The sequence below is a fragment of the Pelodiscus sinensis genome, chromosome 27, assembly GCF_052426305.1.
Source record: "Pelodiscus sinensis isolate ZL-2025 chromosome 27, ASM5242630v1, whole genome shotgun sequence".
Taxonomy (NCBI): Eukaryota; Metazoa; Chordata; order Testudines; family Trionychidae; genus Pelodiscus; species Pelodiscus sinensis.
In genome coordinates this window covers 12,371,511-12,398,696 of record NC_143078.1, presented here as the reverse complement: position 1 = coordinate 12,398,696, position 27,186 = coordinate 12,371,511, and the positions used below count along the sequence as shown (strand labels likewise).

Sequence of the window (27,186 nt, the reverse complement as noted above, 5' to 3'; positions counted from 1 at the left end):
ATCTTTGAGTGATATGCTACTATCTCACATAATTTCTTGTAAAGTATCACTTAGGCCACAATTCTGTCAAAATTTCAGCATGTGAATAATTTATGTACAATAAAACTCCAGTAGTCCGGCATCCAACTGTACAGCGCTCCCAATCGTCCGACATCAAAATGGCAAAAGCCTACTGAGTGAGCTTCAGCAAAAAATGAGTCATAAGGCAGCAGCGGCAGCAGCTGAACCAAGCAAAACTGGATGGGACTGAGTCAGTCTGCCACAAGCATTGTGTGACGCTGGACAGTGCTTGTGCTACAATAAAAAGAGTTAAAAACACTTTATATACAGTGTTATATAATCTGATAATCCATCATATCCGATAATCCGGCACCACCTAGGTCCCAAAGGTTCCAGATTATCGGAAATCTACTGGTCTACTGTATATTGAAGTGCTTACAGGCGTTTGATTTCAGTTGTGGAGTTCAGCAAAGTTTGAATATATCATCTTGTAGGATTGAAGCCTTATAAAACTGATTCCTTGCTTAGGGCACATCTACACAGCAGGTCAAAAGCTGAAATAAGCTATGCAATTTGAGTTACATCGATTGTGTAGCTGAAGTCGAAATAGCTTATTTTGGGCTTTTGGCTCTGTCTATACAGTAGGAAGTCCGAGAAAGAGCACTCTTCCTCCAACTTCCCTTACTCCTTATAAAATGAGTGTTCCAGAAGTCGAAGTAAGAAATCCTCCAGTTCAACATTATTTCAAGATCATGTCAAAATAATTGATTGTAGTGTAGACGTGGATTATGTTATTCGTAAATAACAATGCTGTGTAGATGTACCCTTAGAAACATCAACACAGGAAGGCTACGTCTACATTGGCCCCCTATTACGGAATAGGGATGCAAATGTAGCACTTGGGAAGAGGCAAATGCGCGGGGGATTTAAATATCCCCCGCGGCATTTGCATTTTCATGGCCGCCGCTTTTTTCCGGCTTGGAGATAAGCCGGAGAAAAGCGTCCAGACTGGCGCGATCCTCCGGAATAAAGCCCTATTCCGGAGGATCTCTTATTCCAAGTAGGAATTGCTGTTATTCCAAGTAGGAAAAAGAGATCCTCCGGAATAGGGCTTTATTCCGGAGGATCGCGCCAGTCTGGGCGCTTTTCTCCGGCTTATCTCCAAGCCGGAGAAAAGCGGCGGCCATGAAAATGCAAATGCCGCGGGGGATATTTAAATCCCCCGCGCATTTGCCTCTTCCCAAGTGCTACATTTGCATCCCCATTCCGTAATAGGGGGCCAATGTAGACGTAGCCGAACAGAAAAGTCCGTACAATTTTTACAAGCATTTTTAATTAATCAAATTCTACTGCTTAAAAGGACTCTCTGAACTGGATGTTTTTAATAGTATGTTGACAGTTTCCCATTCATTCACTTTGGAGTGTGAAACTAAATTAGTCTGAAAAAGTCTCAGAGAGGTAGCCGTTTTAGTCTGTAACTCTACAAACTACAAGCAGACCTTTAGGCTAACAAATGTATTAAGTCATGAGCTTTTGTGGATAAAACCCACATCAGATGAGTTGGAGTGGAAATTACAGAATATGGGGTATATATAACAGCAATAGAAGTCACCTGTCAATTGTAAAACCAGTGTTAATGAAATTAATAAGTCACGGTGGATATGTATCATTCACAACATTTGATATGGAGATGCCAGTATCAAAAGTGAGGAAATTACCTTTGTAGTGTTTTAAGCAGTTAAGGTTTTTATTCAAGACTAAGTTGATAGTATTGAAATTCAGATGAACTCCAGTTTAGCTGTCTCCCTCTGTAATCGTGTGATACAATTCTTTTGTAGAAAGATGACTACTTTTAAATCCATTATTGAATGTTCATGGTTAAAATGTTCTTCTACAGGTTTATGTGTGTTACCTTTCCTGATGTCTGATTTGTGTCCATTTATCCTTTGGTGCAGAGACTGTCTGGTGTGGCCAATATACATGGGAGAGGGGCATTGCTGTCACTTGATGGCATATATCACATGAACGGATGTGTAGTTGTATGAGCCCCATGATATTGTAGTGTATTGTGTTGGGTCCAGGGATGATGTTGCTTGAATGGATATGTGGACAGAGTTGGCAATGGGGTTTGTTGAAGGGCTAGTCTCCTGGTTGAGCATTTCTGTGGTGCAGCATGTGGCTGCTGGTAAGTATTTGCTTCAGGTTGGGTGCTGTCTGTAAGCAATGACAAACAAGGTCTCCCAAGGTCTGTGAGAATGAGGGATAATTTTCCTGAATAAGTTGTAGATTGTCTACGATGCACTGGAGGGGTTTGAGCTGGGGACTGTAGGTGATGACTAGGGGTGTTCTTAGGGTTACCAGATGGTTTAAAAAAATACCGGACACACTTGATCTCAGATCGTGGCGGAGGGGAGGGGAGCGGGGCTGGCCGGGGGAGATCGGGGGAAGAGGGGGTCGGGAACCAGCAGGTGGGAAGCAGGGCTGGCTCAGAAGCGACTGAGGAAGCGGGGCTGACCGGGGGGGGGGGGGGGGGAACCGGCTGGCGGAGAGGGGGGGCTGGCTGGGAGGCGGTTGGGGGAGCAGGGCTGGCCAGGAGGGGAGTCGAGGGGGGGACCAGTTGGCGGGTAGCGGGGCTGGCCTGAGCGCATGCAGATCCCGGGGTGCTGCCTGTCCTGTGCACGGTCCTGGAGGGGCGCATGAGCGAGTCTGGCCCCAGGGATTCCATCCTGCCCCCTCCTCCACTCCCACGCTGCCTCCTCTCTACTGTGTAGTTGCGTACTGCCTGGCTGGTAGACACGCTCACACAGTGTGAGCGTGTCTACCAGCCAGGCAGTACGCAACTATGCACTGATACTCATGATAACAATAAAACTTACTTACTTAAAAAATACCGGACATTTATATGTCTGGTATTTTCTCAATTTTTTTCCCAGACAGAAAGCTCAAATACCGGACTGTCCGGTTCAAAACCGGAAATCTAGCAATCCTAGGTGTTCTGTTATTTCCTTTGTTGGGCCTGTCTTGAAATAGGTAACTTCTGTGTACTCATCTGGCTCTGTTAATCTGTTTCCTTACTTCCCCAGATGGTTAGTTTGGTTAGTCATTTTCGTTTTCTGTTTCTTGTGTGATTTTAGTGAATCCTTTAGGGCCTGATTGTCAAATGGGTTGAGCAGTCTCATATCTCAAGAGTTAGTTACCTAGGATTTCTAAACTCAGCCCATTAACATTTTTCCCTATCTATCTAGTCTATGAGGGATTGTGAGGCTATTACTGTTATTAATTATTATTAAAATTGTATTAATTTCCAAATTAATAAACACACATCAATTAGGTATACTCTTATTTTAAGCACATTTGTGATTAACCTTCCTCTCTACAATGCGTATTATGTGTCTTGTCTCTTATTATATGATTTCCTTTTACCATCATTAGATTAGTATGCTGGTTAATACAGGTGATGCATATACTCCTATACAGCTGAACAGTCATGTGACTGATTTAAACATAGAACATAATTAAACACATAACTATAATTAATGAAATTAATTAGCATATGTAAAGAAAGATTTTATATCTCTATGTGTCTGTGCTTGATCAGTGTCATTTTTCTAAGACTACGGAAACCATATTATTTGCTGCGGTGTCATTATTTGAATAAACGTGCTTAATTTGCCTATGCAAATGTGAAAATATTTCTCTACGCCATGGTCATCTGTTCCACTACATATGTAAAATAGACTCTTGATTGCACGGCTATTTTAATCATGTGAACAATTAGCATACGTGAAATCTGATTTCCATAGGAAAATTATTAATATGCATACACACCCCATATGCAAAATAGGTGTTGACATACGTCATGGCTAATTTGCATACGTAAATAACGTGCCCCTGCGGAACTCCGCGGAGACGGCTCCCGGGTGGGGCGCTGTTTGTATTTTTCCTTTGGGTGACGTCACCACGTCTGTGCGGTCACGCAACGTGATGACGCTAGCGGTGGCGTGCCCCGCGCGTGGGCGGGCCCGCGCATGCGCCGTGCATCAGGACGCGCTCCCCCCTCGTCCCCTCCCCCTCCATGCAGCGCTGAGGAGACGGGCGGCGGAGCCGAGCAGGGGAGGCCCGGGGCCTAGCGGAGCGGGCTGGAGCGGCGGCCCCGGCGCCATGGAGGGGATGGACGTGGACCTGGACGCCGAGCTGATGCAGAAGTTCAGCTGCCTGGGCACCACCGACAAGGACGTGCTGATCGGCGAGTTCCAGCGGCTGCTGGGCTTCCAGCTGAGCCCCGCCGGCTGCGCCTTCTTCCTGGACATGACCAACTGGTGAGGGGCCGGGGGGGCTGGGCCGGCCCCGGGGGGAGCGCGGGCCGCTGCTGGGCCGGCCCCGGGGGGAGCGCAGGCTGGCGGGAGGGAGCAGGCCTGGGGGGGCCGGCCAGGTAGGGCTGCGGAGTCTGTCGGCACCTGCCTTGTGATCGCGGTCCGCCTGGCAGAGGCGCCCCGGTGCCCGGGCAGCCTTTTCCTAGCTGCTGGGCGCGCCCCGCGGCTCGGGGGTTCCGTGCGCTCCGGGGGAAAGAATCGCAATTGGACCCGCACGCAGTCTGCCCGGGGAGAGTTCTCAGGTGCCCCCCCCCTCCTCGGGGAGCTTTTCCTGTCACAGTCTTGAGCGCGTGGGGGGTTCTCTGGGGAGCCTGTCTGCAGCTGGATGGGATGGGGGGATGGGGCGCTCAGTCTCCAACTTCTCTCTCAGCCGGGATGCAGCCCAAATACTTGTATCTGCACTGCTGAAGGGGACATGAGCACCCTCTCCTGCTGACATCACCTGCTGACCAGTCCTGCTGGCTTCCCCAGGGTCATGTAAAGGCAATTGGAATACAAATGTGGTATCTTGTTCCCCAGGCATCTTTCCCAGTACATTTGTTAACTTTGGTGAGACGACGTCTTATTCCTGTTTGCCTCACAATACTCACAAGGTTATATGAAAGTGAGCCGCAGTCTCTTCTGTTTCAACCATCACAGCAAGTTACTGAATTGAAATTTCAGGTGTTAAACATCAATGGTAGAAAGATCTAGTTTGACTTACAGGTCCAGGTGGCAATGAGAAAAAAAATCTCACTTACGAAGTGAGTAAACTTCCTTTGAAAGGATAACAATGAAAACAGTGTAATATTTAGTCATACATTTGGCTAGAGCCCTGTTTTATTTAACACTGGAGTGTGTCTTTTTGGGAAAAGATTGATCAGGAAATGTTGGATCCATATTAAGATAGCCTCTTTTATCCAAGCAAGGTGTCACGTAAGGCGGTGCTGAGTTTCTTTGGGGTAAGTGTGTTCATGACAAAATATTTCCTATTCAAATGTTTTGGAATGGTAACATAAATGCGAACTGTCTGCTATATGTTCTGTACTTTCCTTGGAGGAAACAGTGTGAACTCAAAAGTTATCATATTAACATAAAGGCATGTTTTTGTGCGTCTGTAATATTCTGTTTTGTATTAGGAATATACTCTTTGTCTTCAGGAATATTGCTCGGCTACTTAATACTTTTGTTACTACTTTCAGGCATGAATAAATCACTCATAAAAATAAGTCTTGGGTAAAACCTCATGTGTCAGCAATTCTGACAACTGTTTTTATTTAATGAATTTTCAACACAATTAGTCACGCTTTTTTTGCCATGTTTAACTTTTGGATGCTGGTTTGTACACAGCTCAGACTGTTGCGCTTTTGTATGAAAGGAGTAAACCTAAATGACATAACATGGTTTGGGGAGTACTGTTCAAAATTTTAAATTGGTCACCATTTAGACTGACCTTTTCAAATTTGTGTGCCTAAATTCATATCTTTAATGTTAACACTGTTTCTAGTATGTGAATTGAGGGATTGGAGCAGATGCTAATTGAGTTTTACAGATTACTTTATCATTTTTACCGTATAAAATGTCATACCACAAAATAAATCAATTGGCATATAAATATTGTATTTACATTTCAGTGTAAAGCATACAAAGCTGTATAAAGAATTAATTTTCTATGAAACTTTAGTTTGTGTGGATTTTGCTAGTGCTTTTTATGTAATCTCTTGTAAAACTAGGGAAATACGTAGATGAGTTGATGTACCCCCTGGAAGATCTCTGAGTACTCCCATAAGGTACATGTAAACCTAATTGAGAATCATGGCTTTAAGAAAGTCCCCTGCCTAATAAGTTACCAATACAGTAAAAACCCTTCCGGTAGAGTGCACCCAGATATTGCACAGATTTCCATGGTTATTTTCCCTTGATGATCAAGAGCTATCAATTCAACATTTAATTGAACTATATTTTTCTCCCCCTTTTTCTAAATCATTTCCTTTGGATGACAAAATCCAAGCTGCTTCAATTTTTTTTGGTCTTTTAGATTCTGGCTTATGTTCTGTACACCACCAGAATATGCTTTTTGGTGAGGAGTTCTTTGTGATTGAGGGGAGAAGTGTGTCATGGGGTTAGCTTTTATTGCCTCTTGGCAGACTTGATACTCTTCCCTGGTACTGAGTTAAGTTCGCTGTGTTGCTTTGACACTAAATTATCACTTATTGTTGGAGGTTATGTGGATAGCATAATCAGTGACCATTTTATGGACAATATATCTGGGATAATAACTGCCCTTCATTAAATAACGTATTTATCTATCATTCTGCGTGTGTTACCATCCCCTCCAGATGTTATGTAATCCAGAAAATTGGCTAGCTGACACTGAATGGCATCTGGCACCTTATGTTTAAGTACTGGGGAAAAATGTGCTGGTCAGATTTATTTTAGTGGTCAAGTTAAGTTTCAGGTGTCTAGAACAGCTTTGAGTTTTGTGATATGGCATGAGTAGTAACATGTCTGAACTTGTGTACTCTTCCCTCCAAACCTCTAGTAAAGTCTATTAGAAATGTGTATCAAAAGCCTTACTGTGTTTAATGTTCCAGGAAACTGGAATATTTAAAGTGGATAGGTGTAATGTAGTGTGCATACACTGGAACTTTTATAGCTCTTCTTACATTAAGACAATTATTTTTTGTCAGTGCTCAAGATAGGTAGAACCAGATTATTTAGCCACAGGAAAATGACTGCAGAGCAAAGTTCATATAGTCAAGTAATTTTTGAGTAAAGTGCAATTGGTATTCATGAACACTACTAATTTTTTATAAATCATCTATCAGAAAATTTTACTTTTGTTACAAGGTTATTGTAGTAGTAAGAGGCTAGAGAAAAATGATTTTTTTTTTCTTTATCACTTTGTGTGGAGTCAGTTTCACTATTTCCCCTTATTTATGTGCATAATAAATGTAGCATTTAATTGAGGTTTGGCAGGTGGTGAAAACTGGTTGCCAAATGGTGTCCGTTATAAATCTCAGGGTTATTGTAGTAAACCTTAATTTGTTTTATTCTTCACTTTCTTTAAGAGAAATCTTTGTGTTAAGACTTCCATTGCATGTCATTTCCTGAGATGGGATTTGTTTTTTAAAGGTGTAATGAAATCTGGTCTAGCATGGTAGAAGCCCACAATGCTATATCTTTATATGAGAGCTCTCAACACAGGTAAGCAATTGCCTAGTGCAACCATCTGGAACCTTTGCTGGGGGCTGTGGATGTGTTGCTATGCCCTTGTGTTTAGAATATCAGAGATACTCACCTTTGCAAACTAATTAGACGGCATTGGTCAGGCACAGTCTGACTGCTGTTTCATCACATAAAACATCACATCACTTAGCTTGTGTACATTCAGAGCGAGAAACTAGTTTTATCCCACCTGCGGTTGTTACCTTAGACATTAAAACTGCTTGTCAGGTTACATTAAGATGGGAGCCTAAATGCTGCCTCTTCACATAGGTCTTTAGGTTGCATTCCTAGGACAGATGCACGCTTTACAGAAGTGGCACTCTTCAAGGAAAGGTCCACTTCAGGAAATGGGTTAGGATGTGTCAGTGGCATAGAGCTGGTTTTTTGCCTCAACAGTGGGAGCTATTCATCATGTTACTTGCATGTGTATGTAAGTGGAAGTACACTTGAAGAAAAAAGGTTCCCATAAACAGAAAAAAAAAAAAACAATTCCATATGCAAAACTTTTGTCTGAAAATGTGAAAGATGACATTGAATGTATGGCCTTAGCTTTATTTGTTCCTCAGCATTATAAATCTTTGTGCTTAGATACAGTCTACAGTTTTATTGACTGCAGTTGGCCTGACACAGCTTGGATTTAATGGACTACCACGGCCAATTATTTTAGGTGCTATATAAATACCTTAGTTTTCTGTTTAAGTGTGTTGTTTTAGATAGCACTCCTCTGTGCTTACTATTTTGTCGTAGGGTTTTATTGAATTTCCTTTATCCTTTATAGTGATAGTCTTTAAAAATGATTGAATAACTTCAATCACATCTTCAGCTACCTTAACACTCTTCCTTTGACTTCCCTTACTCCTCGTGAAAGCAGGGTTACTGGCATCAACTGGAGTGTCCCTCTCATTTCTAATTACCTGTTTTAACTAGACTGCTAATTCAAACCCTGGAAGATCGACAGCAGCACCTTTGGTCTTCCTCTGTAGTGTAGATGTACTCCAAGTGTGTGAGGTGTGATACAATCCCCTTGTCTGAGAGCAAGGTATAGGATGGGATGGGCAATAATTTTTGATGAGGGGGGCACTCCAAGATTTTGGGTAAGTGATCAAAGGCTGCACTTTTGTGTGGAGTGGGTGCAGGGTCTGGTGTGGAGGTTGGGTGCAGGGTCTGGTATGGAGATTGGGTGCAGAAGGGAGCCCAAGGTAGGAGACTGGGGTACAGGAGAGTATGGGGTATAAGAGGGAGTTTGGATGAAAGACAGGGTTGTGACCTGGGGCAGGAGATAGGGTGCAGGATCTGGGAGGGAGTCTGGGTACAGAAGAGAATTTTGGCCTAGGGGAGGCATGGAGGGATGGGTGCAGAGTCTGGGAGTGGGTTGAGTATGGGAGAGTGTGGGGTGCCAGAGGCAGGCTCTGGCCAGGAGATGCTTACCTAAGCCAGTGGTTCCCAATCTTTTTAAACTGTGTACTAGGGATGTTAGCAAGTAGTCGACTGGAGTATCGAATGCTTGCTTCCCTCCCCTTGCTACCTCTTAGAAGCAGCAAGGGGGAGGGAGGACAGGAGCTGGTGCTAGGGGGAGCTGGCTTAAAAGCACTGTAGTAGCTTCTGTCTGTGGGGGTCCCAGCGGGGAGCTGGGTCCCCCTATGGACAGGGGCTACCGCCGCCAAGCATTTCCTGTTCCTAGTAGCCCGGGCAGGCCGTGCACAGGCGCTGCTCCGGTAGCAGTCCCTGTTCGGGGGGGACAGGACTGGCTGTTGCGAACACTGGCTCACGCTGACCTGGGATATTGTGGCTCTGCATTTTAACTATAGTAAGAGCCCAGTTGCTTTTACTATAGTTAAAATGCAATACCGTAGCACAGGTGACTCCCGGAGCCAGCATGGGCCGAGACTACTGAGTCCTGGCTGAGCTGGCTCTTGGAGCTATCTCCGCTGCCACTCGGCAGAGCGATTCTTATCAACTAATTGTGTAGTCAATACCAATTGTATCGATTGCATGATTATTCAGATAACTACAATTTAACATCACGGACTGGCAAAGCATTCACAAACTTTTGGCAGACCAGTAACATTTTATTTGCATATTCATTATGGTAATTAATTTTAAGACATCACGTGTTATTTTGCATTGCATCTGTACACCGACAATACATGTCATTGTAATGTATCAGAGTTTGCAGGTACCTACATCACTAAAAATAATACTGTTAAAAGAATCCTTTCCTCAACTTTGGAAGCCCTGGGAGCCACAACAATAATCCCAGCACATGCCGAGAGCTGCAACTTAAGTGTGGTTGCATGTATATGCAAATATACAGGGCTTGACAAACTGTGGCAAGAGCTACTCGCCAGCCCTGCACCGCACATGCGCAGTGCTGGTGAATGGGGTGCACGGAACGACCGGCTGAAATCTACTTGCCACAGGCGAGTAGAAACTGTGGTTTGTCGAGCCCTGCTAATATATATATGCAAATAGCTTCTTTCACACTGATGGGCATGAAAACAAAGATCAAGGCAAGACTACACAACACGCATGCCCCATTTATGTCAATTCTGCTGATATTAATAAAAGGCAATATTAACCGATTTCCACCCACCTGACAGCACTTTTAATGAGCAATAATAGTCCAGGAATTTATCTACTAAAACGCATATCAACAGAAGACCACCATATTGACGACTTGTTTTGGCTTCACAAGAGTCCAGAAATTTAACTACTAAAACACTTACCAACCCAAACTGCACCCTAAACCCAAACCCCACCGTGGGCTGCAAACAACAGGTCATGTGTTGAGTAGCCCTGTATTAAGCCATTAACACCTGTGTAAACTTTGAAATGTAATCATGCAAGTGTCATGAGCTAGTCCTTTTGTTCTGCCTGCAGCCCAGAGAGAAACAAGTTAGATAGCCCAAACTTCCCTCTGTGCCCACCTCAGTGAATTAGTACCTACCACTTGACAGAGGGAGATGTGCACAGCTAGGCTCCCCAGCTTGCACGCCCCACATGTGAGCCAGGCAGAGTGGCTCCAGCCTACCTGGTGCCCCTGGAGGAGGCAGGAACAGCTGCTGCATGAGAAACCAGAATGCTCCCACCCACCTCCAGGACTTGGGGACATGCTTGGGGCAGGCAGGAAGGCCTCATGTCTCTGCAGGAGCTTCCTGTCAGCAGCCAGGGCCCCCTGGCAGTCCCTCTGCGGCTCCCCCGGCAACATTTGGGTCCATTCTGCCGTGGCTGTGCCAGTGCTTCACGCTAGGGAGAGAAGCTGGAATTAACACCCAGCCACAGGGCCAGAGTTGTGGCAGCTAGTGCTCCACGGGGCAGGCAAAGCACTGTGAGCTGGCTTCCTGCTCGCTCCCTTCAGCAGCTCCTGCCCCCCACTGAGCTGGGCAAAGGGGGGGGGGGGAAGGTGGCCAAGGGCCTGGCACCCCCATCAGGCTATGTGAGAGACTAGAACAGAGATGAAGGGTGAGGGTGCATTTGCACACACACTCCTTCCCCACATACAGGCCTCTTGAGGCATGGGCATGGCCTGGCAGCCAGCGGTTTGTGGCCCCGCACTGGTCTGTGGATTGGCAGTGACCTAAGCAGCTCCTAGCCAGCAGCACTCAGGTAGACTTATCTGCCTGCCATCAGCTCCCAGCTATGGCCAAGATGGCAATTTATAAGACCATGGAGCAGAGGTATACTGAAGGAGGGGCCTGCGACTGGGCTGCCTATTGCTGCTCCTGTATCCATTCATGCGTCCGGGCAGAGTTCTACTGGGTGGCGTCCACTGGTCCCCTCAAGGCCTTTGAGGGGCTTTGGGCTCTGTCCGGGGCTCTCTGCTCAGCGTCCCCATCTGACTGCCTCGTTTTAGCCCTTTGACCTCCATGCTCAGTTTTCTCTTTATTTGTCCCCCGGAATCAGTTGGAGTCTAGGACTGTAGGGGAGGGTCCTTTAGAGTAAGTCCACCCACATATCAGGCCCCAGTAGGAGCAGCTCCTGGCTGGCTTTTCCATGTGGCTGTCAGAGCTGGGGGACGGGGATGCTTTACCTGCTTCTCCCGCTCCCAGTAAAAGCTCTCAACTCCCATTGGTTGGTTTCCGGCCAAAAGGAGCAGAGATTTTTTTTAACAGGGTTTGAGCCCTCCCCCAGCTTTCCCCTGCAGCACAGAGAACCACAGGGAGCAGCTGGCTGCTTTGAGCGCTGCAGCTCTGTGCTGCAGGGGCAGGCGAGCTGGATTAAAAGGCTTGGTAAGCCAGGCCATATCTTGTCCATCTCTGGTGTAGGATATTTGATTGACTTTTAAGTGTTCTAAATGCTTATGGAAAAAGGACTTAGACGCTTAAGTAGGGATGTGAAAGGGTAACTGGTTATCTGGTAAGCATCACCCTTACCAGGTGATGCTTTCTGGGTTATGGTTAACCAGTGTCCAGAAGCAGTTCCCTGCCCGCTTGGGGCCAGTGGCCTGCCTCCTGTGCTGGGGGTTGGGGGCTGGCCCCTGATCCTAATTAGTTGGGTAACTGGTTAAATGTTAGCTTAACCTAATGTTTATCTCATGGGTGGGGAACCTTTTTTGGGTTGGGGGCCACCCATTCACAGAAAAATCAGCCAGGGGCTGCACACAAGTGAGAAGCAAAAAAACCCACAACAAACCCCTTATTGGTGTGGCCCCTGACTGAAATGGAGAAAGGCACTCCCAACATACCCTCACACACCAGAGCCTAGGGGGCCCAACCTAGTAGATTTTGTGTGCGCTAGCCCGGGGGAATTTGGGGGGAAAGGAGGTGGGAGCACCAATATGAGCTCCCCAATGCTGGGTGGGGGGTCATGAGCCTGGTGGGCTGGGTCCAGGCAAGCTGAAGGCCACATCCAGCCCCTGGACCTGTGGTTCCCTACCCTTGGTTTGACCAGTTAACTGATTAATCAGGATTTTACATCCTTGTTCTTAAGGTGTCCTGTTATATTTCTTGTCTTTTTTTTTTTTTTTTTTAAATTAAGATATTTGCATGAAACATGATCGGAGTACTTTGTTTTGGGTGTTTCCTGTCCCATCTGACTTGAGACATCTTGTTGTATGAGCATTCTGGTGATTTAGACAATAGTAAATCTTAGGTCAGAGAATGATATCACATAAGAAATAAGCATTGGGAGCAGATGAGTTCATAGGATATTAGAAATTGTTTTTTAATTAGTTCATCTAGTTCGGTATTTCCCAATTTTATTTGGACACGGAACCCTTTTAAACTCGAAAGATTTTTGCGGAACCCCTAATAACAGTCTTGTATATGGAACTGAAAAATTAGACCATAAATAAGTAAGGATCGTAATAAACAAATGCTAAAAAAGGTCATGAGATCAACATTTAATTTAATTGCACATATTTAAAAACAAAAATCACATTTTATGTGTACAAAAAATAAAGCTAAAAAAATAATACGCATTATATTGGCAGTTTTCAATGCGAAGAGTGGTTTTTCTTCTTTTCTTGGCAAATTCTTTTTATATTTGGTTTTATACTGAAAAGTTGGATTCGCATATCTGGCGAGTCTTGATTGTAATGGTCGAGTTTTTATATAATTAATAATCTGTACTGCTTCATCCATTACATTTTTGAGAGGGAGAAATAGTCTTAATTACCAGGCGATTGCACTGCTGAGTAGTGACATCATCGTCCCCACTCTGGCAAAGCTAGTATTATACAGGGACACTTATCACGGCAAACACAAATGAAAATAGTTTTCAATTAAAGTCATAAATGCTTAAATATTAATTTTTATTTTAAATCATAAAATGTTATTGTAATAGAATTTTCTTGCAGAACCCTTATTTTCACTTTGCGAACCCTGGGGTTCCACGGAACACCATTCTGACTGTTATCTCCACTGACGGTTGAACCAACCTTGTATGTTCCCTAGTGCAAGTTGTCTAATTCACAGGTTCAAAAAGTATGATTTGAATATGTCTACCAGGTTGGTGGAGAGCTGGCTGATTAGAATTAGTTGGCTCTCCTGTTCCATCTGAGACATCAGGTGAGAGGAGGGGATGAAATGAAATGAAATGAAAGGTTGATTGTGGATCTTCCTTTTCCAAAAAGATAATGCAAATTGAAATAAAAGCAATTACAAATCCACACATACGTGTCCTAATTGTTACATGTAGTGTTGGTGAAAAGTGTTGGTTGGTCCCCTGATAATTTATCTTAAAAACAAAAACAAAAAACCTTCCAGATTGTGATTGACAGAAGTTGGTCCAATAAAAATTATTGCCTCCCTGGCCTTGTCTTGCAGTTCCCTTTTGTCATATTTGTGTGGGCATTTGGGATAGTTTATTTTTCAAACTATGAAAAGGGTTGACTATCCCTGCTGTCAGTGATATCCAGACTCTCTCTGTCTTCCACTTGTTGAAATATCCCACAGCTTCATACTTTAGTCAGGAATTTCTCCCTGTATTCAGTGTAATTTCTAATAATTTCTGCCACTCCTAATTATTGTTGTTGTGTAGCACTCTGACTCCACTCCCTTCTTGACTTTCAGGATGCTCAGACCTAATTTGCAAGCTAGTGTTTTTGGCAATAAAAAGCAAGACACAACTATGAGGCAGAAGAATTTTCCAAATGCTTCCCTTTCTTTCATCTCTAAATTTTTTTTTCCCCACAAGACAGCCACTCTTCAGAGTTTTGTTCAAGAAGTGACAGGATGAAAACAAGCGCTTTCTTAATGTACACCACTACTTCTCCCCTGTGACTTCAGATTGCTCTGGACAATACAGTGAACAAAGCTATATTTGTACTACTGGGTGACATGAAGAATCAATATATAGTAGCTTTCTGAGTGAACTGTTTTTTCTCTTGACTCTGGCCATGTCGATGATCTGCTGAACACTTATTTAAGAACATGGACTAGTACTTAATTTTTCCAGGTTGCTGGTTGTGCTTGCTAATGCTGTCAGAAAATTCGTATAACTTAAACTGAATACAGTGACTTGGAAGCTGTTGATGAGCTACCGTTCTTTCTACGCAGTCACTTTTCTGCCTCTAATAGGCTGGATAGCTCTTGAAGCACTGTCACCAAAATGCCCCACAGCAGTTAGAGATAACAGGATGTCAGTGTGTAAGTATAGTGTCAGTTGTCAATAGGTGGACTAAAAAATATTTCAGCTACTCAGTCATTTTGAGTCAGTCTGAAATGTATAGCCACTGACTTTTGCAGTTCTGTATCTTTGTATCCGTGGTCCCACATATCCCTATACCCACATGTCCTGAAATTTGGTTAGAACCATGAGACCATAGGTTAGATTATTCAAAATGCCATCTTAAGGGATATTAAAATGCATTTATTTGTGTGAATGTGTTACTGCTGAAATTTTTCAGCTGTTACACACTTACAAGGGGGGGGGAGCAGCAGCTCACTACACAAATTTGTTTGTGCTTCTCCATCCCCCGCCAAGTGTTGCCGCCTCTGATACAGATGCGGAAGCATGGGAGTGGGGGGTGCTTTGTGTAACCGCGAGGGTTAATTGATGAGCCCAGGCTCCTCAGTTTACCACAGACACAGGTACACGTTCACATCCTGAAAGAGTACAAAAGTACCCAAACCAGCAAAGTTTCCTCCTTCATAACTCTGGTGGTTGTCCTAATAATTTACTTTTTTAACAAAATAAACTTCCAGCTTGAGATTGACACACCATATAATTTTATATAGTGAGCTACAGACTTCTGAAAAACTGGGTGGGTGTGAAATGAAAGTGGAGGCAGACAACTGTAGTGGAAGGAATTAGGGATATTATCATTTTAGTCCAGCTGAGTTACAGTACATGCCTAGACCTGTTTTGTTTCCATAACTTATCCTCCTTTATTTTAATGCAGACAATTATAGATCATAACTGAGGAGTTACAAATGTTACTAGACTCTTCCGCACGTTTGTTGGCATTGATAGATCTTTGTCGCTTTGTGAAGTGTATTGCTCTTCTGATGCTAATGCCTATTTCTAAAAGCTGCAAGTAGTTAATGGCTCCTGCTGTGACATTCTCAAAATACTTTCCCTCATGCTTAAAGCTTCTGACCACCTGCTTAAGATGGTTCAATTGCTGGGTGTGACTTGATTTTTGTGTCCTTTTTCATAATGTCACAGTAATGATTCTGTCTCTAAGCCTGCTTTCCATTGTTTGGAAGACAAAATGCTTGATCTGGTACAGGTGGGGTGATAGGTAATGGTTAAACAATACATATGTTCATTAATACTTTGAGACAGACTTCCTAAAGGAAAGCAGCATGAATTGATATAAATCACTGATATTAATAATTTAAATCAGTAAACAGGACATCTTAATTCCTCTCTCTCCCCATATAAAATTTTTTCCTGTGAGATGACAAGAGTAACATCATCACATTACTCTGTGTCCCACAGCCCTTCCCTCTACCATCAGCTGCCCTGCCTCCTCCCTCCCTCCCCATACTTCGGCAGGCCGGGAGCCGCCCACCCATTCCACATGGTGGGGGTGCGGGAGCCACACGCCCTTCCACCTCATGGCATTTCCTCTCCCTACACCAGTTGGAAGCTGGTGCTCTGATCTTTCAGGGAGGTGGGAAAAGGCTGGAGTGTCATGTAGGTGGTGAACCAAGTGCCTGGCCTGAGAAAGGTGAAGGTGCTGGGTCCTGGAGCACAGTGAGGAGCTGCCGCTGCCGTCCCCTAGCTCGGCCCTGGTCCTCCTCTGGAGGTGAGCCGGGACACTAGGATTGTGGGGGGGGACTGAGAGGCTGGGGCTAGCTTAGCCCTGTCGGGCAGGGGAGAGGGACCGAGAGGCCAGGGCTGGGGCAGTCCCTGGCGGCCGGGGTGTGGGTGTGAGAGCCTTTCCTACTTCCAGAGATTGGGGTTGGTAAGTGTAGCAAGCAGGGGGCACAGCCCCCTACTATAATTTTAATCTTGTTTTGCATTTGTAGTTTGTCTTTAAATGGTTGATTCTCATTGGTTGGTAACCATTAAAACATGTAATTTACAACTGAATATAGCTTTTACATCAACTTGTTATTGCTGTTTGCTAGCCAGAATCTATTATAACTACACATTTAAGTAGTTAGTTTAATATACATTTATTCACATTCTTGACTTTCCCTTTTTTATATTGGAAAATGGTGGATGAGTCACTTAATATTTACTGGCTTAATTTTTAACTTGTGATTTGAATCAAGCTGCATTTGGATGGAAGTTGGAATTCAGTTAAAATTGCACAATAATGTAATTTTAAAAATTGTTTTCGTTTAATACAACCACCACAGATATGTTGATACTTACTTTTTCATAATTTTATCAAGACATGTTTTGGATGTAATAGCATTTATTAAACTAAGGCATTAGTTTTTGTAGTTAATATATTGAATAGATTGTTTCTAGTAACTTCATCCTTTATTTTTATAGAACTATAGATTTCATCCTCCTTCACTCAGTTCTTATTTATACATTACTTTAGTCTTCCAGTCTCTCCTTCAATTTCTGAATAGTTTCTCAACTTCGAATGGACTATTTATTGCACTGAACTAGTTGGATAATGAAAGTACAGTCTCTGCATCTGCAGAAGAGTCTACCTGCTATGAGAACTTGGTTTGCACTTTAACAAACTGATTTCAGCTGATTAGTCAGTGACTTTCACCAGTTCAGTGGTTAGACTTTGATTTAAAGCTGTAGTGGCAGACATGTTGGCTTAATATTAATAATATGTGTAGATCTTAATATAGGGTTGTCATAATTTTCAGTAGGTTTATTTTTAAAACTATTTTTTCCATCCTCAAGAAACTAACAGTTACATAACCTCTAACATAGTCTCAAATCTGGTTTATCATTTGAAAGTAGCTATTTGAAGCAGAGAACTTGTAAAATTTTGGTTTTCTGTTCAGAATTCTTTAGGAGACCTGATAATGGATGACCTTTTGAGAGACCGTTGAACTGAAAGTTTTTGGGTGTGTGTGTGTATTTCAAATTCCCTTAAGTCACAAATTCCTATAGTCTTGATTTTTTTTTTTGAGAGAGGAGTCAATAGTGAAGATTTCTATAACTCATGTTGAAATGTGGCTTTAGAGAATGGTGTCTCTCACAAGCAGTTAAGTGATGGATTAACATATCCAGTGTTATAAAACATCTTGTATCTTTCTACTTTGTCACCATGTCTCATGCCTGCTAAAACATTCAGTATTAGCGCGCTCTCACTTGGGATTTTCTAACATTTTTTCCCATTCTTTGGCCCTCTCTCAGGGATATTCCTTTGAGGAGTCTGCTGTTTGAAAACCAGCAAATGGTGTGAGTTTTCCCATTTGGCCCAAAGTCGATAAGTAGTTCCATTCGAGTTACCCAACAGCTGGGGCAAATGAAGTACATAGGTTTTCCATATTCGCAGGTCAGTGGTAGGAAGCAAAACAATCTAAGGTAAGTTGTATCAAGTTCCATTACCGAGGAGGGAGAAATAATTAATCTACTGTGCTGTGTATTTCTCTTGTGTATTTTCTCTCAACTATATTCACATGAACCACCTAGCTGAGGTTGTTATATTATTGAAGAATTTAAAAAGTCTGAGAGTGCTTCTCTATAATATTGTTTAGCATCTAGTGCTCCATACTGTAGTTTATTCTTGCATCACTGTTCTGCTCTGTTGTATGGGAGGAGTAAGGGTTGTGATTTTTCTTGTTTTTCATGTCTCCTTCCGAATACTACAGGTTGGACTTCCTTAGTCTGGCTTGGACAGAAGAGTTCTCTGGACCAGGGAAGGCTGAGGTGTGTGCATGCCAGCCTCTCCGTTGGGCTCCTCTCCCCAACTACCTGGCTCCACTGCCTCAACCTCCTGGCTGTGGCAGCCCCACAGGCTTGGTGGCCCCAGGGGTGCTTGCAGCAGCCCCCCACTTCCTGGCCCCGCTGACTGTGTCCTCTATGTCCTGCAAATTTTGGCGGCTCCGCCTGCTTCCTGGCCCGCTGCAAATTCCCATGGGCTCTTGCGCTCCCACCATCTTCCCGACTCTACTGCTGCAGACTCTGGTGCCCCATGGGCTCCACTGGCCAGCTTCGCCCCCAGCCTCTCATAACCTCTGTGATGGGACTCTCTAGTCCAACAATATCCGTGGTCCTTCTGGACCACAGATGTTGCCGTACCAGAGTCCCAAACCACAGAGGTTCAGCCTTTAGTATGCATAGCATGCAAATTATAAATATTGAACTTCAAGTAGTTCACTTCTCATTATTGTAAAGCGGGAGACTATGCAACATCCCTGGAAGAGCATCCACAAGAAAAGGAATATAACTCTTTCTTACTTTGCATTAGAGTTGCATCATGAAACTAAGTGACTTGGTCAACTCATTAGCTCAGGTGAAACAGGAAAATAACTGGAGGATGTTTCTTGCTTTCAGTGTCATAATTGCATCCTGCATGAAACTCAGAGTTTAAGGGGTGGATTAGGTAATGTTGTATGGTGAGCTGGGAAGCAACCTTAGCTTAGGATTGTACTGAAAAGTCTGATTTTTGCCTTATCTGATTTGGTTGGTTTTTCTTATTGAAAAATCTGAAAGTTTAGTAGCTTTCATACTCATACTAAATGGCTTTGGCTATAGGGATGGGGAGAAGCCAATAAAAAGAAATCAGCATATAAATATCTCTAGTTCCTGAAGTACTATGGAGGTGAATCACTAATTTGGAACAACTTAAAAAAACAACTAATAGTCTAGCAGCACCTTAAACACTAACAAAACGTAGATTGTATCATGAGCTTTTGTGGATACAACAGAATCTTTTTTTCTTTGCTCTCCGTAGTATCTTTAATCAAAGGATTTCAGAGCACTTAATGGACAAGAATTAATTTCACAAATCATTTAAGTAATAGTATATTTTATTCTCCATTGTGAACACTTGACTTATGAAATCTTAAAACATGAAAGAATACATTTCAGTATAGGGTGTGTGACCCTCCCCCATGTTTTATGAAATGGACTTATGGACATAAGTATACCTAACTCAAAGGTGCTTTGAGCAAATTATTTAATGTAACCTATCAATCTTCATGTCATAATCCGCTGGTTCCGTTTCTTATTTCTGTGTATGTATCCCTCTTGGGTGTAAAGTTAGACATATGGGCTACGTCTACACTGCAGGCTTCTTGCCCAAGATGTGCTTTTGCGCAAGAGCATCCATGGCAGTGTGGACATTCCCTTGCGCAAGAAAGCTCTGATAGCCATTTTAGCCATAGGGGTTTCTTGTGCAAGAAACTGCTGTTGCCTGTCATTGCCGCCTTGGGGAGAGGAATAACTCTTGTGCAAGAAGCACTCTTTTCTGAAACTTTACTGTAAATTTACTTGCACAAGAATGCGCATGCAGTCTAGACAGTCCGTAAGTTTTTGCGCAAGAACAGCTGTAGATGGTATCATGAGCTTTCGTGGGCACAGCCCACTTCTTCCGATGAAGAAATGGGCTATGCCCACGAAAGCTCATGATACTATACATATTTTGTTAGTCTATAAAGTGCTACCAGACCATTTGCTTGCTGTTTTTTAAGGCAAGCAGCCAAGCTGCTCTGAAGTTTCTCAACAAAGTTCCATGTGGATTGGCACCTATTAAGGCCCATTGCCAATCAAGTACTGCTATTCACTTGACTAGAAAGCCTTTCACATTAGGTAGGTGAAGCTTATTGGAATCTCCCAGAAGCAAACAATTGAAATACAAGTACAGAGCCAACACTCATTACTTCAAATACAAAAATTATACATGCATATGAGCAGTATGAACAGAATCGGTGAATTGTTAGCTTACTTGGCCCACTTTGTTCAAGATTAGGTGCAAACATGTAATAGTGGCTACAACAATGATTTGCATGTTCAAATCAGAATCTGATAATGTCAAATTTACGTTCTGATCCCTGCTTTGCTACCCATTTGGTGTGGCCTTAAGCAGATTAACCCGGCTGCATCTTTTTCTCCATGTGGAAAAGAGGGATCATACTAACGTGTTTTGTAGAGGAGAATTAACTCAATTAATTTTGTAGGGGAGAATTAACTCAATTAACATGTGTAAATGTACTTTGAAAAGTACCCTCTAAAGAATACTTAATATGGAACCATTGTTTTACCTGAAATAACACAAGATAAGAGCTGTTTGTCTAAACAAAATCTGGACAAAAGAGGTGGAGCGAGAAGCTTACATTACTTTGGAGATGCTCTGAAATAATTTATGAATGCTGTATGTTGACCTGATTATTGGCTTGTTTATGAAATATGTTGTACTAAACAGGAGGTTGTTTGAAAAAACAGGCAGGAAAATAATAGTTCAAGATAAGCCATTTCTTCACAAACATTTGAAATGTAAAAGATAATGTGAGGGCTATTGTTTTTTTCCTATTTTCTAGCCCACAAAACTGGTTTGAGCCAGGATAGATGAAAAAAACCTGACAGGTTTAAAAAAAAAAATCAGTCTCAAGAGAGAATGTTGTTGTTTGGGGGACTGAGATGCAGACACAGCCGGGGGGTGTCTGAAGTACCTAAGTTGCCATCAGGGGATGGTAGACCTTTGTACAAGAGAGATTTGTGTCGTGTTGTTTTAAAATCCTTTTTCTCAAAAGGCTTTGTTTCTATTATTCAACAATACTTGGTAATTAAGAAGGCTTTCTGGTTACTCTCTTCACCATGGGTCACAGGTTTTCAAAGGAAGGAATGGCAAGTGCTCAACCCAGTTGGACAAGCAAGATAAGCACAGTCGACACGTGGGATGCTGTAGCCTTGGGCTCCATCTAAGAGTGGGATATCATCTAAAATATGTAAAGGCATGAGGTCCAGGGACTGATGGATGTGCAGTCACTGACACCAGAAAGCAGACAAAGGAGCAGCAAACCCTGGAACTGTGACAGCTTAGTCATGTGAATGTTGTTGATTAAGTTTGACACTTGCCTTAATGGTTCCAGGTTTTTTATTAGTTTATATGCAAGCTGAGGGACACACTCTTACCCTAATAGTATAGCCTGGGTTACTAAAAATGATATGCCTACTCTTTAGGGAAAGTGCTCTCACTAATAAAAATATGGTGGGTTACTATAAACATCCATTCACCTACATCCAGGCACTACACACTCCTTTATGTTCTATGGATGTCTCAAAAAACCACGTGTTGTAACTCCTCCCCCCCTTCCCTCCCCTCATCCACCAGAATTTGCATATATTCTTCACAAGCCATGTATGGGGCACTACTTGTGTATTTTGGGCGATGCAGGCTCCTTGTATGTGTGGGTCACTCCCAGGGGGTGCATGATGTAATTTGGCATAAAGGCATGTAATTAGCGCACTGGGCTCAAGCATCACATTGCTGTAATGTAAACTCTGTACCCACCCTCACCCCAACCCTAAAATATGTCCCTGGATATCCTATCTACATTGATGTTAAACTTGTGTTTTAAACTTCTTCACAAACATTTGCTCAATTAACTTTATAATGTAGGCAGAAGGTTTTTGTGAATGAATAGTGAACTTTGAAAAAGGATTTAATGAAGGGTGAGGTGGACTGACACACTGGAAGAGGGTTGCTGTTCCAAATGTGTGGATGAAGGAATGAAGTCAAGGGGTTTGTCGAGGTGATGGAAGGATCCAATGCATAGATGAGTTAAGACGATAAATCCTTCACTTTTGTAGCTGTCTCTAAAGTGCTTCATGTACTATTATGATAGAGACAAATAGTAATGGGGATGGAGAATGGAGACTAGAAAAGAGGTGGCACCATGTAGGTGCTCAAATTGCTTGCTTGGACTTTTAGCCAGTGAAGGGGCTTTTGGGAGGAGAGGTGAAAATTAACTTTTGAAAATGAACTTCATGGATACCAAAACTTTATTTGGATCTGAACTGCAAACATGGTCTCTGGATGTAAAGCAGAGCTCTGTAGATGTTTACTTTTAAGTATTTTTCCAATTTTCAAAGTTCATGCTTGTAAATGGCCCTAGGTACTTAACGGAAGGTAAGGAGTTAGTGGTGGGCACTTTAATCGTAGCTGCCTATAGTTTTGTAGTTCAGATTTCAAATGGTTTACTACTATGTCCATTTACTGGAGCAAGGGTGTGGTATCCCAACAGAAGGCATGCCACGTTTAAGCTCATACTCGAGTTGATCTCTTGAAAAAGGCAACGACAACAAGGAAATGTTGCTGTTTAATCTGTCTGATTGTGTAACCCGCCAGTTTGTGACTTTAAAATGCAGCTGTTGTAGGCAACTGATACAGCAGGGCTGTGCCATCTAGCCTCACAGTGGGATCTCAGAGTGGTTCCGTGTCGGAGAGTTCTCTGGCTTGAACTTTAGTTGGAGATTTGCTTTCTCATTCTGACTGGCTCCTGCTACTTTCCATGTTGCTACTTTCATTTTCTGTTTAGTCTCTTGAAATTTCCTTTAATCGTCCTTTGTGAGGGCCAAAGCATTTAGGAAAAAACCCATAAACAAAATTTAAACATGTGCAGTGGAGTAGGGGCAGGCAGGGAGGGAAGGTATTTGATACCTGGACACACTGGGACAGCAAGTCTGCTTTTCAGCTTGCATCTCATTTAGTTTTTTTATTAAATGCTGCAGCAGGCTTTGAATTGTTTCCCAGTGGCAAAGCAATCTGATGAAATATGACACAGGGACGGAAGAAGACTTGGCAGATGGCCTTGATGCACGAATAGCCCACTACCCTCTGAAGTATGCTACAGCTAAGCAAACCGAGTACAAAATACTGCACGCTGCTTTCAGAATTGCTGCAGAATTTTTCTTCAAGATCTGAATTTTGTTTCCTTGCTTTTTTTCATCTTAGTGCAATGGTTGTATGGCTCATATGCTGCACACTTGGGATCAGACGTCTTGGGGGTGTCTGGAGATTTATCTCTATGTTTATGGATAGAGAGGAGGAAGAGCTGTGTGCAGTAGTATAATGTCTGGCTACTATAATATCTTTAACCTTGGCTCATGGTAATGAGGGGAAGACATTTCAGTGAAGACTAAACTCTAGATCATTGTGTTAACTGGTTGAGTGAACAGGAACGTCTTGGCACAGCTCCATTGTGAGTTATGTAAATCTTGTTTAGTGTATAAGCAACAGGCGTCGGATGACGCAAAACCAAGCATTTGTCTTCATTTACTGGCTAATATGACATGCACCCTTTGACTGAGCATTTGACTGAGCTGGCTGTTTTAAATATAGTTCTATCTATCCTAAGTAGAAAATGCCTAGAGTTGAAATAATGGCTTGTAGTATAAAATTTGTTGATTGTGTGTCTGTGAAAATCTTGCACTGCGGCTATTATGATCAGGATCTGCTCTGTGCTTGGTAAAACCTGATAATTAAATCCTTACCCTGTTTGGCTGCCTAAATACTTACGTCCTTCAGGACATTCCTCCATTGTCACCTGATGCATTGGATACATTCTCCATAACGTAAACAGGATGCAAGTTAATGTCACCATGATTGTGGGTAACAAGTGTATTTAAAACTGAGCTCTGTATTAGGGATGTGATAGTGTACACAAGTACTTTGTTTACTGATGAGTCTGGGCTCATCAGTTAACCTTCTGTTGGAAGACAGGATACTGGGCTAGATGGACCTTTTGTCTGAGCCAGTATGGCTGTTCTTACGTTTTTACGTTTAGTTACATGCAGACTGCCCCCTCCCTACTCTTCTTCCTGATAGAGTCAGCAGCACTGGGAGCAGGTGCTTTTAAGCCAGCTCCCCATGCATACCAGGTCCCACAGAGCCACCTACCCCCCTGTGCTGCTGCCTCCGATAAATTTTCAGTGGTTACATGTTAACTTAATTAATCGCTTTTTAACATCTCTACGTTTAGACCAGGAGACAGCAATCTTTCAGAGGTGGAGTGCTGAGATTTGACTTATTCACCTCTGCGTACGGGTCAGAGTGCAAGTGATACTTTCTAAGTCAATGATAGTCCTACTTAGAGCAGCTTCATTAATCAAGAAAGATGCGGATCTTACCTTTTTAGTTCAGGGGTCAGAAACCCTTCCGAAGCAGCATACCAAGATTTATCTTATTCATGGATCTCATGGATCTCTGTGTTGGGGGGGATGGGAAGAGAGGGGAGGGCAGGCTGGGTACGGTGACCATATTTTCTGAACCAGTTGCAGCTAGGGAGAATGGTTTAATTTAAATTATGAAACAGATTAAGTGTTTTAATTGTCTCATGTTGGTTAATCAAGCTTTGTTTTAAATAAAGTAAAATATTATGTCCAACACACAAGGTTCCCATGTTTTCTTTATGGCAGCGGTGGGGAACCTTTTTTGTGTTAGGGTCACTGACCACAGAGCAATCAGTTGGGGCTCGCAGGTAAGACGCAGGTATTCGGCATAATGGATGGTCCGAATAGGAGAGGCAGACCCCACAGAGAATGGGTAGATGATATAGTGGATTGGTGCGGAGCTAGTCTCCCGAAACTAAGCCACTCTGCACTGGACAGGGAAAGATGGAAGGAAATAGTGAGGAACGCATCGGACACCGACAGACGTTGAGCCCATGGTGGTTGATGATGATGAACTGAGACACCTCACTCCTCTGGTGCCTGATGGTGCTGGGCGAAGGGAAGGGATGGAGGAACTGAGGTTCAGGGCTTCCCATAGACCAAATTTACTTTTTTGGGGTTTTGGATTTTATGGACCCCCCTTAGACTCTGGGACAGGGACAGAAACAAGGGGTACAGTGTGAGACAGGGCTGCCAAAAAGTAGGATGGGTAAGGGGTACAGGATCTGGGAGGGAGATGGGATGCATGCAGAAGGGGGAGAGGTGGTGAGGTCTGGATGGGAGATAGGGTGCATAAGCAGGCCGAGAGTAGGGTGTCTGGCCATGTGGAGGGAGCAGGAGCAAGGGAGAGTGCAGCAGCAATGGTGGATGCAGGAGCAGGGTGGTGGTATTTGGCCAGGCCAGCAGGGAAGTTGCAGGAGCAGGGGTAGGGTGTCTGGCCAGGAGGAAGGGTGCAGGAACAAGGGAGGGTTTTGGAGCAAGTTGGGGGTGCGGCGCTTTGAGGGGAATGAGGGCATTAGGGAGTGGAGGGCTTTAGGGTGTGGAGGACCGTACCTGACTTCGTAAGATAAGGACCAAAGGGCAGGCTGCCAGGGCCCATGTGGTCCGGGACCAGCCACCGGAAGTCCCATTGCCATGCCCACATCGTCCGGGGATGGCCTTGGAGGCCAAAGGCACTGTGGGGCTGGCCCTGGACCACATGGCCAAAAGGCCCCACTGCTGCAGCCATGTGGTCCAGGGCTGTCCCCAGAGGCTGGAGGTGCTGGTGGTGCTGCCGCTGCCATGCGATTCTGGGCCATCCCTGGGCAGTGTGGCGGCGGCAGAAGCATCTCTGGTCCTGGCCAATATGCTGCTAAGGAGCCTCTGCCCCAACACTGCCTCCTCCCACTGTAGCTTAATCTGCTGCAGGGAGGAGAGAGTGCTCTCCAGCGGCTGCATGGGGGAAGAGCGGCGGGGCTGAGCTCCCTCTCGCGTGCTGCAGAAAATTGGCTCGTGTGCCATAAGTGGCACGTTTGCTGTAGGTTGCCGACCCCTGCTTTAGACCTTCATACATGGCATGAGTTTCACAGGTTGTGCATTATGTCAAGAAGTTTTCCCATGTTTGTTTTAAACCTGCTGTCTGTTAATTCCATTGGGTGACCTCTAGTTCTTGTGCTGTGCAAAGGATTAAATAATAATTCACTATTGCTTATCTCGACACCATTCATGATATTTCAGACTGCTGTGTGTCTTAATCATCGTTTTTCTAAGGTAAATGGTTCTGGCCTTTTTAGACTGTATCTACACTATCATTACTTTGGTATAACTTATGACGTTCAATGGTGTGAATAAGCCCCCCAGTGACATAAGTTAGGCTAACCTTAGCACTGCTGTGGACAGTGCACACGGTGCTTGTTGGATTAATTAAGTTGACTGGAGAGCTTACCTTTTGGCTTAGAGCAGCTGCCCTAGAAAGCTTACAGCAGTGCAGCTGTGTCACTATAAGATCTCTAGTGTAGTCAGTCTGTCTCTCTCATATCGTTCTGTGTTCTATTGATGTTAGATATAGTGTAACTGAACAATCATGTAACTGCATGAAATCTTGGTGGTTACACGAGTATTCGATTGTCCCCAGGAGTAGGGCCGGCGGCCTGTGCTCTGGCCCCATGCTTGGGGAGCCTCCCACCACCCTGCGCTGCTTCCTCAGTATCAAAAGGCAGCAGTGCAGGGTGGCAGGCGGGAGCTGGGCTGTGAGAGGAGCCAGTTTAAAAACCAGCAGGCAGCTGGTAAGCGAGGGGAGCTGGTTTTCAAACTGGCTCCCGCTTGCCACCCCAAGCTGCTGCCTTGGATAGAGAGGCAGTAGCATGGGGGGCAGGAAGGGGGCAGGGGATTCCCCAGGGGTGGGGTTGGACTGCACTGGCAGCTGGCCCCATCACCGGGGTCTATAGAATAGTTGCGTAACAAATGATATTTTATGTGGTTACATGACTATTCAATTATATGATCGCTAACATCCCTACTACGTGCAACATATACATCCCTCTCTGTCCCCCTGCAAGTAAATTTTTTAGTGGGCTGGCTGATAGGCTGGCTCATCCCAGCTTGCACTGGGACCTGGCACCAACTCCCGATTCGGCTCTGC

At 43.8% G+C, this 27,186-nt stretch overlaps 1 protein-coding gene across 5 annotated transcripts in view; it reads left to right on the top strand.

Moving 5' to 3' along the window:
- Window positions 1-4,015: 4,015 nt before the first annotated feature.
- ILRUN (inflammation and lipid regulator with UBA-like and NBR1-like domains) overlaps window positions 4,016-27,186 on the top strand; it is a 57,044-nt gene continuing 33,873 nt past the window's right edge. For 4 of the 5 annotated variants that reach the window (XM_075910311.2, XM_075910308.2, XM_075910312.2 and 1 more), the window contains exon 1: window positions 4,020-4,319. In XM_075910311.2, coding sequence (XP_075766426.1) covers window positions 4,162-4,319 — 158 coding nt within the window. In that variant the 5' untranslated portion in view covers window positions 4,020-4,161. Of the gene's footprint in view, window positions 4,320-27,186 lie in introns of all 5 variants that reach the window. The other variant, XM_075910310.2, reaches the window with a different exon arrangement.